General features: G+C 48.1%; 2 protein-coding genes and 1 non-coding gene across 3 annotated transcripts; 1 reads left to right on the forward strand and 2 right to left on the reverse strand.

The window, feature by feature from the left end:
- Window positions 1-359: 359 nt before the first annotated feature.
- On the reverse strand, window positions 360-10,052 carry MYNN (myoneurin). The gene is made up of 7 exons (XM_010220043.2): window positions 9,786-10,052; window positions 6,218-7,020; window positions 4,220-4,379; window positions 3,310-3,488; window positions 2,968-3,051; window positions 2,486-2,572; window positions 360-642 (listed from the first exon to the last, which is right to left on the reverse strand). The coding sequence occupies exons 1-7, from the start codon at window positions 10,049-10,051 to the stop codon at window positions 380-382; spliced, it is 1,842 nt and encodes a 613-aa protein (XP_010218345.2). The 5' UTR covers window position 10,052; the 3' UTR covers window positions 360-379.
- A 665-nt stretch (window positions 10,053-10,717) lies between these two features.
- TRNAV-AAC (transfer RNA valine (anticodon AAC)) lies at window positions 10,718-10,790 on the reverse strand. Its single transcript has one exon. It is a non-coding gene; the product is annotated as a tRNA-Val (tRNA).
- A 1,335-nt stretch (window positions 10,791-12,125) lies between these two features.
- ACTRT3 (actin related protein T3) lies at window positions 12,126-13,063 on the forward strand. Its single transcript, XM_010220044.2, has one exon. It carries the CDS (start codon window positions 12,168-12,170, stop codon window positions 13,044-13,046), a length of 879 nt encoding a protein of 292 aa, XP_010218346.2. The 5' UTR covers window positions 12,126-12,167; the 3' UTR covers window positions 13,047-13,063.
- Window positions 13,064-17,021: the final 3,958 nt, after the last annotated feature.

A 17,021-nucleotide genomic window follows, 5' to 3' on the forward strand; every position in this document is an offset into this window, starting at 1 on the left:
GGTTAATATTCTTAAACTAAAGAATATGGCTTGAAATATGGTGACAAATCAGATGATGCATTTTGGAGATCTCAGTGTTCCTGCTCCACATATTTAAGAGAGAATTCTTAAGGCAGATGTTGCTGGAAAGGAATAATCTCCTGGAAATCAGTGTCAGCTGCAATTAAAAAAACGTGATTGTAGATTAGCGCAATTCAACAAGAAATGAAAGGCAGCACTGCACAAAGGAGATGCCTTACAAGCCTCTTTACACAGAGGGGGAAAAAAAGAAAAGGACCAAGTCCAACTCCATAAAGTGTAACTGCTTGAATGATTAGGTTCACCTTACCAAAGGATGAGAGTTCGCTACTGATTACCTTGTTGGCTCCATACTGCAGTGTCAATACAACTGCTGCAAGAAAATAAACTGAGGTTCTGAATATCCAGTCACAGCAGATCTCAGTAATGTTTCTGACGAGGGAGACTGACTGCCCGTCACAGGGAGCAGCATCTGATGGTCTTCAGTGCCGATCGGAAGAGGAAGTGGTAAAGACATCTCAGAGGGCTTCACATCTACAGACTCCGATAAAGGACTTTTCTGAACGGATTCTTGTTCATTGAAAGAATTCTCAAGTGTATTGGAATCAGGGGGGGTTTCAGATCCTGTGGGGGGGCAAAAAAGTTTGTTTTTCTTAGTGCATTCTATTTCTCTTAGTGCAATTCATATATGGACAAACTTTGTGGAAAAAAAAACTTTGCAGAAGAACTGAGCAACAAGACTAGAAAGAATGGAGCGAGTCATTCTTACTCTTGGCAAACATGAACTGCAATTAGAAACCTGACTCTAGATAACACAGTTTCAAGAGAAATGAAACACATCAGTACAAGTGTCCTTACACAGAAGAATAAAAATAACAAGTCCAACTCAAAAAATATAAATGTTGAATGACTATGATCATCTCAACAAGACTCTGAGAGTCACTATCAGATTGAACTTGCTGGTTCTAGCCACAGTGTCATCTCACTAACCCTCACAGCTCTTTAGAAGCACCATCCCCCTAAGGAATAAAGACAGACTGAAAAAACATTCCCAAGCTGTGATGCAAATCCTGAAAATCCCCTTCACCCGACTGTCTAAACAGTCATTTGGTGTCTCAAAGTCTGCCTGGGCATTTGGGCCATCAGTGACTATCACCTCAGCACTGACACCATGTTCTCTGCTGCTTGCAGTATATCAAACAGACACATGACATTCCAGCTGGATCTCCACTTGACCTGGCACAGAAGAAACAAATCCTTAACAACACAGCAGAGGAGCTTTGGGCAAAATGTAATCAGGTTTCTCTCAGATTTTTCCACCAGAAAACAATTTCTCCATAAACTTATTCAGAACACCACAATTCTGTTTTTATCCAGTCACTTGGAAAACAATCTTCCATTCTGAAGGGAAATCCCTGCTAGATTCTTAACATCCTTCCTGTTTGAACACAGTCTACTCCCACTTTGGAAGGCCACAAAGGGCATTTATTAATAACGTGCTGCAAGTGCCCTCCAAAGCCCTCTGCTGCAGGGCTCTTGCCTTGCCTTGCGTGGGCTCAGCACTTCCATGGGCTTCCCTGCACACTGCATCCTGCCTGCGTGGGGCTGCACGGAGCCCCCCAGCTGCCCCTGCCCACAGCCCTCCCGAAACTGCTCCACCTGGCCCACTCCAGACACGGAGACCCATTAGTTCCTTTTCCATATGGCACAGGCAGGGGAATTCTGCTTAATACACTTAAGGATGGATGGATAATGAGGTATATGCAGACAGTGTGGAAAGAGGCTGGTTCTATTATCTGAAATCTCTGCGACCGCAAGCAATATACCAAATTTCTTCCTAATCAAAATTTGATACCTAGAATAGGAATTGGATGTATTCGAAAAGTCTTTTTAGGACAGCATTAACAGCTGGGAATGTTGTGTCAGCTCTCTGATCATGTGTGTTTGCTAATCCAGCTCAGGCTTGGATTAATGTTGACTGAGAATATCTATATTAAAAAAAAAAAAATCTTTCACAGTTACATTAAAATTGTTTGGACCTCAGAAAGCAAAGAAATTCTTGCAGCTAGTATGCCTTGCTCACCTCAATTACATCTTTGTAAGGACAGATTCATTCTAAAGTAGTTAAGAAGAGATTAAAAAAATCTACAATTCAGACTATACCTTTATAAAAAAACCCTCTCAGTTTACAAGAACAAGAGGGTAAGTGTTTATATAGGAAAATTCTTATTAGTAGCAATCTGCTTCTCTGATGATTAAAAAGAATTTCCTCTAACAAGGCAAATGCTTTGTCTTGAACATACTCAGCAGGTGCTTTGTACTTTAAAACGTTTGGCTGTCTCTAAACTACCTTTTTCTATCTAAATTCAGTCCTATTTGATGGAGAAAAAAAAAAAAGTTATCCAGCATGGAACAATACAAAACAGCCAGTGCAATGTCTTAATCTTTCTTTACACAAAGAACTCACCTGTGTGAACTTTTGTTTTGTGCTTCTTTAGATTTTTTATATCTGTGTAAGAATTTCCACACAATTCACAGATAAATGGTCTTTCACCTAAAAAAAAGAATGTGTTTGGCAATTAGAACTGAAAAATATAATTATGAAACTAAGAGAAAACACAATTATATATCCAGGAGAACAGATTTTGAAGTTATATTTTAATATGTAACTTTGCAACTGTAAGTTATTTTGTCTGTGCCTGTACTTTATAACAGAAGCATTTGCAGAAAAATAGATGCAAAACAAAAGAATCTCATGCTTGAAGTAAAGCCATGTTAATACAGCAATGCCTAAGCTGTTAGGCACTAGTCTGAAAATGCAACTTAAATCACAAGCACGTTCCTTAAATTATGTTTAACTCACAGATACACCATTTTCAAGCACAGCACAAGTCCAATGAATGTAGGAAATTATTTATTTAACAGGAAACAGCTTGTCTGGAAACTGACCTGTATGGGACCGAAAATGTTTATTGAGCTCTCCAGAGGAAATAAAGCTCTTTCCACAAATGCCACAGATATATGGCTTCTCTCCTAAAGGAAACACAAGGAGTTTGTTATTACAATATATCAACCAGAATAAGCAAAAGACAAATTAAAACCAACAGAGGCACCATCCAATGGGAAAAGCAGCCCCCAAACTGAAGTCAAAGGGAAAGCACGTAAGAAAGAAGCTGATGGATGGAAACACCAGTGGTAACTCCCAGATAATCCCAGTCTACAACGTTCCTGATCATCGCTGCTCTCTGTCCTCTCTGCCAGGGAGCACCTGGGTGCTCGGCCTCTCCTTACCTGTATGTTTTCGGGAATGGGTGATGAGCGAACTGGACACGGCAAAGGCCTTCCCGCAGGTGTCACACACGTAAGGCTTCTCCCCCGTGTGGCGCCGCACGTGGTAGGTGAGCGTGCTGGCCTGGGCAAAGCGCTGGCCACAGCGGTCGCACACGTAGGGCTTCTCGCCGCTGTGCTTCCTGCGAAGGAACGCGCGTTACGGAGGACACCCGCCGTGGCGGGAGCTCGCGCGAGGCGCCTCAGCCAGGACTTTATCCCTCAAGCTCCTGCAGCTGATGTTCTGTGAACTTTAATTAAACAAACACACGCCACCACAGTGACCCGGAGTCTGGCCTTGAGTTTGCAGTTTCTCACTGAGTTAATTCACTGTCTGTTGACCCTGGCAATTACAGTATTGATGATTTCAGTGGCAGCTAAACTGAACTATGGGCATTACACTTGTAACGTGCAGCATGAGAACTCAGCAAGTTTGGAAGACGATATATTGCAAGATACAAGGCTGATTCCTAATAGAAGAGCATAACTTGTGCTCCTGCCAAAAGAATACAAACAGTCCCATGTAGACAGGGGAACACAGTGAGATCTGTTCTGTTTCACTTCTGGCCAAGGAATTCTTTCCTTGTCCGTGTTAAAAAGAGATCAAGGAACAAAACAAAAATCCAGACATTGACATAAAGACATATTGTGAATGCCACAATATCCATAAATTGCAAAGCACTTCCCTAGTGAGGGAGTATACAGACATACGTACCTATTATGCCGTGCAAAAACAAAACCTGAGAGCAAAGTCGGAGGAGAAACAACCAAGTTATGTGAATATTTAACTCCTGCTCACACTGAATTGTTCTCTCTGTTTAAATAAATGCACAAGTAAACATCTGTAGATCTGCAGGATCCCACTCGTGCCTACCTGGCGTGAATCTTGAGATTACTGGACGTTGCAAACTGCAGATTGCACACATCACACTTGTATGGTTTCTCTTCTCCGTGGTGCATCCGGCTGTGGAACACTAACTGGCATTTCTGGGCAAAGCCTTTGTCACACAGCTCACATTTGTATGGCTTCTCCCCTAGGTTAAAAAAAAAAAAAAAAAAGTCTACATACTGGCTTTCCAACCCATTTACCTGATCAAAGCTCAAATCTCTGTTCTAGTACTTCTTGCAAGTAACATCATGTAACACCTGATAACCAAGCCACTGAAGCGCTACCTGCCAAGAATACAGCACATACTAGACCATTTTTGAACACACTGCTTTTTGAAAGACAGAGAAAAAGTAATGCTTTTATAGCCCCATTTCCCCATATGCTGTTGAGAATCCTGCTACTACTCTTTCACACATTTTGAAAGAAAGATTTTGCTGATTATGTCTGTTTACGATACTGAATATTTGAAGTGACACACAGTATATTACCTACTTTTTTTGGTTTTGTTTTTTGCCTGTAAAGCAGCAAGAAGACTTTAGTATACCCTCTAGTTCTCACAAACATTTCATTAGCATCTGCTGTAGATGCTCCAGGTTGTTCTTGGTGGTCAGTAAGGTCTCATCTAGTGAACTGTACAATCTCCACAGTCTTAGATGATGCTATAAAGAGTCTGTGCTTGTATTCCTAGGGCAATGCACAAACAAGCTAAGAACACAACAATCCTGAGGCATGCTGCTTCCAAAATTAAACACAACTAACTTGCTGTCTAGCAACTGACCATTAAAATTCCCTATCTATTCATGCAAAAATTTCAAGTACAACACAGAAGTAAAAAGCACATCTGACTTTCCTAACAGGAAACTCTGCCTGAATTTTGCTCACAAACTTCATCTCACACATGAATCTTTCGTTAGTCACCGACTGGTAAATTTGCAATCCTCTCTCTTGGCCACTGGTCAAGGTCAAGGTGTGTATCCCAACACCTCCTACTTCACCTCTTCCACATCTTCATGGCTTCCTAGATATAGCTCCACTGTTGACCTCAGCTCAGAGTTTTCCAAAGGGGAGGAAAGAGCAAAAGGAAAAAGATTTTCATCTTTTTCCTTGTTAATTCAGAATTCTGAGAAACAGCCACAAAAGGAATAAAACAAAGGAAAGAAGGTCCCCCCCATGCTCACTAGGTTAGGCACAGCAGCAGAGGCAATAGCAGAACAGCTGCAGCACATCTGGTCCAAGACCCAGTTAACCTGAGGCCAAGTCTCCAGTAGGAAGAATGTAAAAACAGACAAGCAAGAACACTACTGCTCGAGTATGTCTTCCCAGGCTGCAGCAATTTGCTGCTCATAATCTTAATATTAAATGACTCATAGTTGATTTTAATTCCATGCTTTCTAGGAGTTCTGAATACCACACTTCAAGTAATGGGACTGAACGACAAGAGCTAACATCCTCATACTTTTCAGCTAAACATTTGACTACATGAAATCAAAATGTTGTACCGACTTAGCTATTTCTCCTACCTTTTTAAAAATAGACCTATGGAAAGAATTATCTACTTATCACAAGGATGCATCCTTTCTTCCCCTATCTGTGTTACCAAACTTCAGACTGGGCATTATAAAACAACAACAGAAATCATGGTTATCAAGCACACTGAGCTTCTCACGCTCTACTGGCAACACTGACCCTTCATTCCCTGTAATTCCTCCTCAAGAGAAAGAAGAGTCAATTCCCCTGAGACTTTCCAAAAATCAAGATGCTCACACTGACAGAGTCCTGTCTGGTTATTTAACATTTTTCAGCACTAAATGCGTTTCTATTTTGAAGCATTTCACGCTACCAGGGTACACCCCATATCCATACCTGTAGCAGACAAAATTTCTAAAGCAAAAGTCAAACTGCATGCAAAGATCTTTTTAGCTATGTATTCGCATGCTGCTATTGCGGATCTCAGCTGGAGAGGAGAAAGCCAAAAGCGGTTACCTGTGTGAGTTCTTACATGTGTCTTCAGCTGGTTGCACTGCGTGAACGCCTTCCCGCAGAGCTGGCACACGTAGGGCTTCACTCCTTTGTGTATTCGCATGTGGCGACGGAGGCTACTGGCTTCCGAGAAGACTTTTCCACACGTGTTGCACACTGGTTTGGCTTTGGAGAACTTCTGATCCAGCTCTTCCCCCAAGCCCTCCAGCTGGTAAGTGCTCTTTTCACTGGCTATGTTAGACATACAGTGTGCTTTCAGCGCACAGTTGGGCTGAGGTTTTCCCCGTTTTTGTTTTGCTGTAAGAGTCTGAACTAAGAGATCTTGTGCTGCCAAAGTTTCACTTTCCACCGCAGATGACAACTGTAGTTCAGAGTTATCACTGCCCTGGGCAGCCTGTTCCGTTATCTGTGTGGCCAGCTTATTCGCGTCTAAGAACATCTCAATGGACGTGTTCTCAGCCACATCATTCTCATATTGTACTGATTTATTCTGTATGCTTTTGGCGGGGGTAAAATTCTTCTTTCGCTTTTTGGTTTGAGCAGATTTCTTTTCTAAGGCTGCTTTCTTTGCTTGTGGTTGAACAACGTCTGCAGAAGCAGCATCTGCTTTCTCCCGATTATTGTAATCTCGGAGAGTCAGAAGGCAAGTTTGCTGATTCATTTCAATGTTCCCTGTGATACTAGATGTCTCTGTAGAAGATGGATTAGCAATAAAAGCAAAGTCTTCCATCTTTATCTTGCATTTAGTGACCACTTCTTCTACTTTGAGATAGTCAGCAGCCTGGTGAATTTCTTTAACATTCCAGCTGTAAGAAAATAAGACTTATGTGAAAATATTCCAGACAAAGCAAAAATGCATTCTGTATCAAATATATTAAATACAGATAGCAGAGCTATGGAAAAATTATCAGAAAACACAACTACGAGATGAATGTAGCAAGAGCTAATCTAGTGTTTATTACAGCAAGACAGTTACTCCCAAAGTGATGGTCCATGTCTACTAGGGTCTGGGGGTCTAGAGAACTACAAAATTTATTTGCATAGTTTTTGTAGCATCTTAAGTTAAAAGTCCAGTCATAATGTGGCAAGGCTGAATACTTTACTTGTTTGTTGGTCCAAAAAGCTCAGAAATTACAGTATGAAAGGCTAAAAAAAAAATCAAGAATAAAATACAAAATTATCATTCTATAGTTTTTCTGCCAAAAATGTTAAGCAATTCACAATGTATTTACCTCAGCTGTTCTGTGAGGCAGGCAGTAATCCTGTTTTATAAAATGATTTCCAAGAGTCTTTACTTTGGATCAACAACACACAGACAACATTAAGACCCATAAGTTCTTGCAACACAGGCCTCAGTGCTTTAGAAAAAAAGCTTTCTAAAGAAGGTAGCATACATTTAACATATACCACCAACGAAGTTAGGGATTTACAGCACCTTAAAGATAGATCAGTGGCAAACATCATCTTATCAATCTATCACACGCTTGGAAACGCCAAGAGCCTCCTCCGCACTGCTCCCGGCAGCGGCTGCTCCCAGCGCAGGAGCTCGCAGGAATAACCTTCCCCTCGCTCGCCGGGCTGTGCTCCTTCTCCTTGTCATCTTTTGCTTCTTCCAACTGCTTGCATTCGTACTTAATTCCTAACAACTTGGACTAGGTTATGTGCAATACTAATGTGAATAAAACAGATTTTTACCAACTCGTGCTTCAATTTCAACCTCTGTTTTCTTTTTCCATGTTTCATTCTCTTTCTTCATCTTATCTGCCTTCCTTTCCTGCCTTTTTTCTTGTCCACCTATTTTCTCCTCTCTTCCTGTCTTTCTTTTAAGCTTTCCTCCTTCAGGCCATAGGCAATAGTTACAGTAGCAGAGGGCTGCACAAGTTCCTAAAATCAACATCTTTAGAAGAAACAGTAGTAATAAGTTATTAACTTATCTCTTATTATAGTCCAAAGTTTCTTTGGAATACATTAAATGCAAAATCCAGTTACGATTCAGTGTAGTTGCACCATTCAAGTTACAAGCAACAATAATGCAACCATCTGTTGCATTAATTTGCTATGAGAATACATGGAAAGATAGAAGTTCTTATAGATATGATGCATAATAGATTTTAAGGACATAAAAAACAAAGAATAAAACCCACAGGGGATATTAACAATTAGATATCTGCAATAGCATGCAAATTTAAGCCTATTTTTGTAATACAACTATAACCAAAAGTACAAAAAGGAAATACTCTCAGTGCTGCAGAAATTCCCATTTTCTTTGTACTTTTTTGCATTACAGTACACTATAGCAGAATAATTAATTACATTGTCTGATTCTTTTTAAATTAAGCAAACAATCAAGGCTCTGTATTAACAGCTCTGAACGTCTACCACTGTGGAAGCAGTCAGAAACGAGACAACGAGTAACTAGGAACAACTATTCCTTGCGTTTGGCTACAACGGTTTTACTCATCTTCTGCAACACTAGCCCTGAGTTCAAAGCAAAACCCCACGGGTTTCAGCCGTGCTCCCCGTCACAACAGGGAGCAGCCTCTGCAGGCAGCTGCAGCAGTCACCTGAAGAGCAGGAAGGCACCTCAGCACACCTGCAGGTACCCGCTGCGCTCAGTAACTGCCCACTGAGAATTCCACCTCCATCCCTCTCCGGCCTCAGAGCGAATCCAGGAACTCTCCTAGCGCGGGGCCGGACAGGCGTTGAGGAAGCTGCCCGCTCTCCTGCGTACTTAGCTTGCAAAGCACAAACACTGCTTTGAAGTAATTGTTTATATTGCTTTACTGCTGTTCATGCTTGTTACTAATTTTGAACAAAACCAACCTGCGCATTTAAGTAACAAAACACGAGGTTAGGCCATCAATGGCAACAAAGGTTGCTTTTAAAACGCACTTACCAGCACCCATCAAGCAAGGGTGCCAAGACTGGGCTATGGATTTCTAAGCACTGAAACTGCTCTGTTGGTGGAGGGTCTCTTTTTCCTTCCAAGAGGGAACGCTCCCAGTACATCCAGGAACACAGGACGCAGAACATCAACACAGTGAAGGAGGAAAACACCCTTTCTGCAATTCCCCTCAGCTATGGAAACTGCAGACTGTGATTCTCAATGAAAATCATGCAAACTTCAACAAATATATATTTTTTTTAAATAGCAACTATCCTCATCTCTTAAATTGCAGCCTCTAGTGCAAATAAAGTTTCTGTGAGTTCACTTCAGAAACGGACTCCTATAATCCAACTTCAGAAAGCACACACTTATCCTTCTCTCTCCTAGAAAACACTGAAGATTTTTAATCCTTCCTGATCCAAACAGAGAAACACAGAAGGTGAAACTATTGGTAAATTAGCAAAGTATCTTTTTGGAGAGCTAAAAAGAACAAGTTACTTATCATCTGAAAAACATGTATCAGGCAGTATTTTAAAACACATAATCTGAAGATCTGTGCTTGTTAATAGATACCCACTATTATTTTTTCCTGCAAAACTTGTTCTAAGAAGGAAACACAGGTAATGCTTTAACACAAAGTTCATTTCCCTTTTCTCGCCCCTCCCCTTTAGCAGCGTACGTTACCTGTCAAGGTTTAAATTCCCCGTATAAATAAATTCCAGGAGCTTCTGGAAGCCGTCGGCTTTCACCTGCGCCTGGTCCAGCACGACGTTGCTGTCCGAGGCGTCCCTGTAAAAGGCGCCGAAGTACTCGCTGAAGGAGGCGAGCACGTTCCTGTGCGCCTTGAACTGGCACTCGCCGATCACCACGGTGCAGTCGCACAGGAACCCGGCCTCGCGCTGCTTGTTGAGCCGCTCCAGCAGGTGCTCGCAGTGGTGCGAATACTGCATCTTGGCCCCGCGCTGCCCCCCGGCGCGGCCCTGCGGCAGGCGCGGGCCCGCGGGGGGCCCCGGGCGGAGGCGCCGGCTGCGGCGGGACCAACCGCCCGCGCGAGGGGAGCCCGAGGGGACCCGCCGGCCGCGGGATGGAGCCGCGACGGGGCGTTCCGCGGGCCCCGGCGCGCAGCGCAGCGCGCGGCCCAGCTGGGCCCGCCCGCCCCGCCGCTGCGGTCCGATCCGATCCGCTCCGGTTCCGTGCAGCGCGGTCCGGCGGCGCTGGGCACGCACCTGCGAGGGGACAGCCGCCCTCGCCTCAGGCCGCCATTTCCCAATGACGCCACGCGCGGCCGCTTCCGCGACGCGACTTCCGCGGGGCGGCGCGGCCGAGAGGGCGGAGCGGGGCCGGCGGCCCCGGGCGGCGGTGACGGGGCCGGGGGGGGCGGCCGGGCGCGAGCCGCCCCGCACGGAGCGGGACGCGAGCGGCTCCGCGGAGATGGCGGCGGACTACAGCTCCCATGGTGCCGCGCGGCGCGCCGGGAGGCGCTGCGAAGGGCGAGAAAAGCTGGAAAACGCGTTAAAAAAAAAAAAAAAAAACACCCGCGCGGTGCTGAAAACACGACGAGCTGCGATAAAAATGAAAATAAAGAGGAGAGGAAGAAAAACAACAACTCTTGCGGGTGTTTCCGCCCGGTTTCGAACCGGGGACCTTTCGCGTGTTAGGCGAACGTGATAACCACTACACTACGGAAACGCCGCTGGGAGCGTCGTTGGAGCTCGGCGCTGCTGAGGCGGCGGGGCCGGCGGGCACCCTGCGGCGACACACGGCGATGGCCCTGAGGTGCCACGGTTTAATAACGGCCTCTGTACACAGTGTAACTGGAGATACGCACTGCAGCGCTGTCCATCGAGAAAGGGGAAGAGGGGGGAGGCCACTCCAGCAAAGCTGCACGGTCGGGATGGAGAGTTAGGAAAAACTGGGGCAATCCAACTGGGATTGTGTCTTCTGTAGGAAGCCATGTGGCATCTTTCCTGTTTTCTCCTACAAAACAAGGAGACAGACCCAATAGACTGCCCGGTGAGGGCTTCCATTTACATCCACAAAAGACTTTTCTGAGCCATGCTGCATTCCTGGCTATGAGAAAGAGTCCCAGCACCAAGAGTAACCTCACGGGTACAAAAAGAGTAACGTAAAAATCTTCATCCTCCCCAAAAACACTAAATAGTTTTGCAGTACACCCATAAATAAAAAGCTGCACCCTCAGTCAACATACCACACCAAAATGGATGCTCTTCTAAACACCCTGGGCAAGAAGCCCATGAAATTTGGGGTCTGACTTTGTGGTCGGGTGGTTTAGGGCATGGAGTCTGCGCTCAGCTTTGGTGGCCCCCTGGGTTTCGTCTGACACAGCCAGGGACACGCGCGCAGGAGCGGGTGCTGGTGCCGTAGCGACCGTCCCCACTCCAGGAGGGCTATGTCATAAAGGGGAGGGGGACACACGCAGCCACCCGGACCCACGTTTAGCCGGGGACCGAGCAGGGAACAGCGAGTGGGAGCTGGTGCTTGCAATGCCCAACCTGCCTCCTGCCGTCGTCGTAGACAATGGCTCGGGCCTCATCAAGGCCGGCATCGCAGGGGAGAAGAAGCCGTGGATCATCTATGCCAATGTGGTCGGCCGTCTCCAGGACAAAGCGGCGGCAGGCCAGAAGCACTGCTATGTTGGGAACGAGGCGCAGGCCCGGAGAGGGATCCTTTCCATCAGGTAGGAGCTGCAAAGCCCAAGGAGATGGGCTGTGGGCGTGAAGGGAGCCTCATGGTGGAGGGGGTTAGAGGAGGAAACTTAACTCCGCCATCCTCTGTAAAGGGAAACACGAGCTGAACCCCAGCTGGTGGGAGCGCTTCCCCGGCGCTTCCTCAGGGCACCTTGCATGATATAAAGGTTCACAAAGTGCTCATTTATGGTAACTTTTCCTCATGTTCTTCACATAGGACATCCCCCTAGCAGACAGCCCTGCCCATAGGAGGCGCTGGTACCGCCATAGAGGCTGCCATAAAAACCACTGCCCTTGTTTTTCGCTCGACTCCTGCAGGTACCCAGTAGAGCGGGGCATCATCACGTCCTGGGAAGATATGGAGACTGTGTGGAAGAGCATCTACGACCATGACCTGCAGATGCGAACCAGCGAGCAGCCCGTGCTGCTGACCGAGGCGCCGCTCAACCCTTTGGCCAACCGAGAGAGGATGACCGAGCTCTTCTTTGAGCACTTTGACGTACCAGCTCTCTACATGTCTATCCAGGCCGTGCTGGCGCTCTACGCCTCAGGGCTCACCACGGGCTGCGTGGTGGACACCGGCGATGGCGTCACGCACAGTGTGCCCGTCTTTGATGGCTACTGCTTGCCCCACGGCGTCCTCCGGCTCGAGCTGGCCGGCCGCGACCTCACAGACTACCTAGCGCGGCTCCTCATGGACCGTGGCGCTTTGCTCGTCTCCACAGCCGAGGAGCAACTCGTGCAAAACATGAAGGAAAAGTTATGCTACGTGTGCCTGAATCTGGAGGAAGAGATGGCCAAGAAGCCTAGCGAAGTGGAAAAAACCTTCCACCTTCCCGACGGCAATGAAGTTAAGGTGCACAATGAAAGGTTTCGTTGTCCGGAAGCCCTCTTTCACCCTCCTACCGTTGGCGTGGAGGCACCGGGGATTGACAAGCTCTGCTTCAACTCCATCATGAACTGTGACACGGGCCTGAGGAATTGCTTCTACTCCAACATCCTCCTGGCCGGCGGCTCCAGCCTCTTCCCTGGAATTGCTGAACGCCTGATCAAGGAGATGGTTCCCATGGTTCCGGGTGACGCGAGGGTGAGAGTCAGTGCTCCTCCCGAGAGGAGGTTTTCGCCATGGATGGGAGGCTCCATCCTTGCCTCCTTGAGCGCCTTCCAGCACATGTGGATCACTGCGGCCGAGTACAAGGAGGCTGGGCCTAACATGGTGCACAGAAAATGTTTCTGAAGTGATCTGGGGTGGATTTTACTTGGAAACAGAATGGAAAACAACCTTGGATTGCTGCTACCCAGATACTAGTGTGGAAGAGGTCTGCACCTGTGTCCTGCTTTTGAAAGTCCAATAAAAGATATGACTTTGGGCACAATTCCTTCCGTCTCTGAGAACATGCCTCCTTGAATGAGACACAAAACGTCAGTTCGCAACGTGGCTCTACCTGGAGCAAGGCTGCATGGCGCATAACTGAGGTTGGAGCAACTGAGCGCTCTGCCCTGGTGCCTCAGGCAGCTGCGCTCGGGCTTACCTGGGCAGAGAAGAGCAAAACAAACCCGAACACCCGCCAAAGGGGCGCTCTGCCGCTCCTGCTCTCCCGCGGGGACCTCGGGGCGGAGCAGCAGGGACGGAGGAGCCCCCCGGGGTGAGGCCCGAGCTGCGGGTGCCGGCGCCGCGCGCCCCTGCCACACGTGGCGCCCCAGGGGGAGGGGGCGCGACTCCCGCGCTTTCCAATCTCCCGCCACTCTCCTCGGCCCGCCCCCTCGGCGGCCGCCAGCCAATGGTAGCGGAGGCGGGCTCGGGCGGGCCAATGGGCGCGCGGCGGGCGCGGCCCTGGCTCTACTTAAGGCGCGGCGGGGGGCGGCCGCCCCACGTGGCGGGTGGGGAGGGCTCCGCTGTTTCTAACCCTAAATGGCTGTCGCGGCGCTCCCCGCGCTCGCCCGCTGTTTTACCCGCTGACTTTCAGCGGGCGAGGGGAGCGGCCCCCCGTAGCGGGGGGGGCTCGGGGGGAAGGGGTGATAAGGGGAAAGGGTGGGGGGGCCAGCAACCAAAAAACGTCAGCGAGGGGTCTCTCTGCCGCCACGACCCGCCCTGGGGCCCCGCTCCCGCCGCAGCCAGGGAGGCTCCGGCCGCCGCGCCCGCGGGGGGGAGAGGCCGCGGTCGGCCGGCTCGCGCCACTGCCGCCGCGAAGAGCTCGTCTCTGTCAGCCTCGGCGGCGGCCGGGGGCGCCGGGGCGCCCAGCAGAGCAAAACGGGAGCGGCGCCGCCGGGGGCAACCACCGCGGCCCCCAACGCCGTGGGGCGCGCGGCCGGCGCCGCTCCGACACGCGCCCTCCTCTCCCCGGCCCCCCGCCGCCGCGAGCTCCCCGCGCGCGCGCTGGGGGCCCCCTCCCCCCGCGCGGCCGTTACGGCCGTTGGCCGCCCCCTCCCTCAGGTGCGGCGCGAGGCGGCGCGCGGAGCCCGCGCCCGCCGGGAAGACCCCGGGCCCGCGGGCCGGGTGGGCAGAGATTTGTTACTGCTTGTACAAACGAACGCGCCGCGGCCCGGCAGGCTGCACCCGCGCCTTAGGCGCTGGTGGGAACCTTCAACCGTGGAGTTTTTCCTCAGGGAGCGCAGCGGGGCGAGCGCGAGGGAAGGTGCGGGGCTGCCGGAGCGGGTGATGCCTCCTGCCCTGGCGCGGAGCCGGCCCTGAGGGAGGCTGAGGGGGAAAGGCTGGGCAGGATCCCTGCCAGCGCCTCCCGCAATGCGCCTGTCTGCAGCCTGGCACCTCGGGGTACGGGCAGGCCTCGCCTGGTGCAAAGTTTCGTTTCCCAGAGCCAATATCCCGCCTTTGGGGCGCTTTGCCAGAAGCACGGCCGCCCTTGGGCGTCTGGCGCGGCCCGGTCGTGCCCGGCTCGCTGGCATGGCCTGTGCGGGCAGGAGATGCGATGCTGGCACCTTAGCAGCTGTGCAGGGATTTCTGCAGTGTTTGACCAGTGACATCTTGTGGCCACGTGTTTTTTTTTTCCAAAAGAATAATCTGTATAATCATGAACCAGAAAAGAAACATTTAGAACCTAAGAACTTAGTCTACTTCATCTGTGACGGCAAGAAAAATACCATGTATTTTCCCTGCTACATCACTGTCGAAGATTAAATCCCTGCTACTTTTTGAACCTCCTGTCACTGCCTGCCAGGCTCTACTGCTCGCTGAAATTGTCTATTGCCAGTGCTAGATGTGACACAAAGCAGTGCAGAGACACGGTGTCACTTTGAGAGAGGAGTACTTGCACCCAAAGCTATGAATATGCCTTATGGATGTTCATGTTCCGGGCTGCCATTTGGATAGTCTGGAAGTTAGGATTGCATGTTCAAATTGAGTTGTTGTCAAATATCAAGAACCTGGAAATTAACACAAAAGTGAGGAAATGCTCTAGCAAATGTTCAGATGATGAGCTCTGAAGGCGTCCTGCTCACGTAAGGAGAGGAAAGCGCTTCAGCCGAAGGCGAGAAGCTGTTTCTTTAGCAGGAACACGAGGAAATTGCCTCCGAGTGTTCTCCCAGTGCATGCCTTGAGCTGCGTGGTGCTCCCGTGCCGTGCCGTGCCATTTCGGAACACCTTGGAGCTTTCCCAGTGCTCTTGGAAGGGCAGCTGCAGGCGCAACGTTGTGACACTCAGCACGTGTAGCTGAGCGTGTTTCAAGAACTGATACATCCAGGAATCCCCGGGGGACGTGTCTTCCCTCTGCAGTTACCATGTTTGCAGTCCCTGTTTCAAGCTGTGAGATTTTAGCTGTGTTTTTACCACGCGGGACAGTGTGCAGCACGAGTGGCTCTTGAGCTGTGCCTGGCTCTGCCCTGTGCTCTATATCTGCAGTCAAATCTCGGTGTCTTTTATCCCTGCTAACAGCCACAAGAACACACTTCCACTCTCCGAAGAGCTTGCTGCATGTGAAAACAGCGTGTTCATCTTCAGGTGGTTTCATTAAACTGTCTCTCTGTTTTGTTTTACTTTTTCTTGTACTGTTTTTAAGTCAGTCGTGGTGATCTGCATTGCACATGATTCACCAGTAAACAGGCAAAACTGCACAAAAAGTTTAAATCACTTCAAGAGAGGTTTGTCTGCAAAGATGCGCAAACTTAATTTAGTATATAGATTGATATGACCTTGTGTGTAAACAGAAAATACACTTTGCTATTTCTTCGAATCACCAGCAGAAAAGCTGATTTTTTTTTTAGTTGCTGCAAATTCTGTTAAAATATTTCAAAAAATGATTTGCAAAGACGACAGTGTGTGTAGGCTTTGTAGGAATACTGCGAGCAGGGTTAAGGTTGAACTGCAATATTGAGTCTGACAAAACAGCGCAGGCTGACCTTGCTTATGAGACAACGGAAAGTGTCATAAGGAGAAATAATAATCATCAAAGAGTAAAGAAAGCTTCTATTCAAAGGCTCTCTAACCTCCGTGAGGTCTGGCAAACGTTAATAGAACCTACACTATTTTTTTTGTAGCTTACCTCAACAAGGGATGCTTTTAAAAGTAGTTTGATGCCATGTCTTGGGATATTCCCAGCAACAAAAAAAAGTGGAAGAATACTTTTTTACTGGTATATATATTTTTTTATAAGTAGTTATGTAAAGACATGTAATCAAATCTTTGTAACTACTAAAATATGGACTGAAGATGATTGAACTGCATAGTGACTTGGTGCTTTTCTTGTACAGGGCTCCATATTCAGCTCAGCACACCTGAGCTAGGAGGTTGTTTATCCAAGGAAAAATTCTGAAAGTTCAACCTAACACAAAGCTCTTCTGCAGTCGGAGCATCAGAGAGCAGCTCCTGGTCCTGGCTCCTGTGGTAAGTGGATTTCACTTGTTTGATGGGCAGGATCCTGCCTAGCAAGGTCTATCTTTGAGCAAGAATTCCATGTTATGTAGCCCCTGCCTGGAAACACAGGGGATGGATTTTGCCTTCTGCATTTATAGCTTGCAGCCAACATTGCCATGATAGCAACTTGGGCATAGTATTATTTTAAAATGAAGCTTTATTAGTTAGCTGTCTGTGTTAATTCATGCATTCAACTCTAGCTGCTGTCATTAAGCCTGGAGGGACTTGCAAATTATTTGCACAAAAAGAGCATTTGTGAGTGTCTAGATTCATGTATAGTTAGTTTCCAGTTATTTCAGACTTTAAAATGATTATGGTTTAGAAGCAGAAGTGATGTTTTCACTT

Source organism: Tinamus guttatus, unplaced genomic scaffold, assembly GCF_059628265.1.
Source record: "Tinamus guttatus ecotype Peru unplaced genomic scaffold, ASM5962826v1 Tinamus_guttatus_pri_ptg000198l, whole genome shotgun sequence".
NCBI classification, from domain to species: Eukaryota; Metazoa; Chordata; class Aves; order Tinamiformes; family Tinamidae; genus Tinamus; species Tinamus guttatus.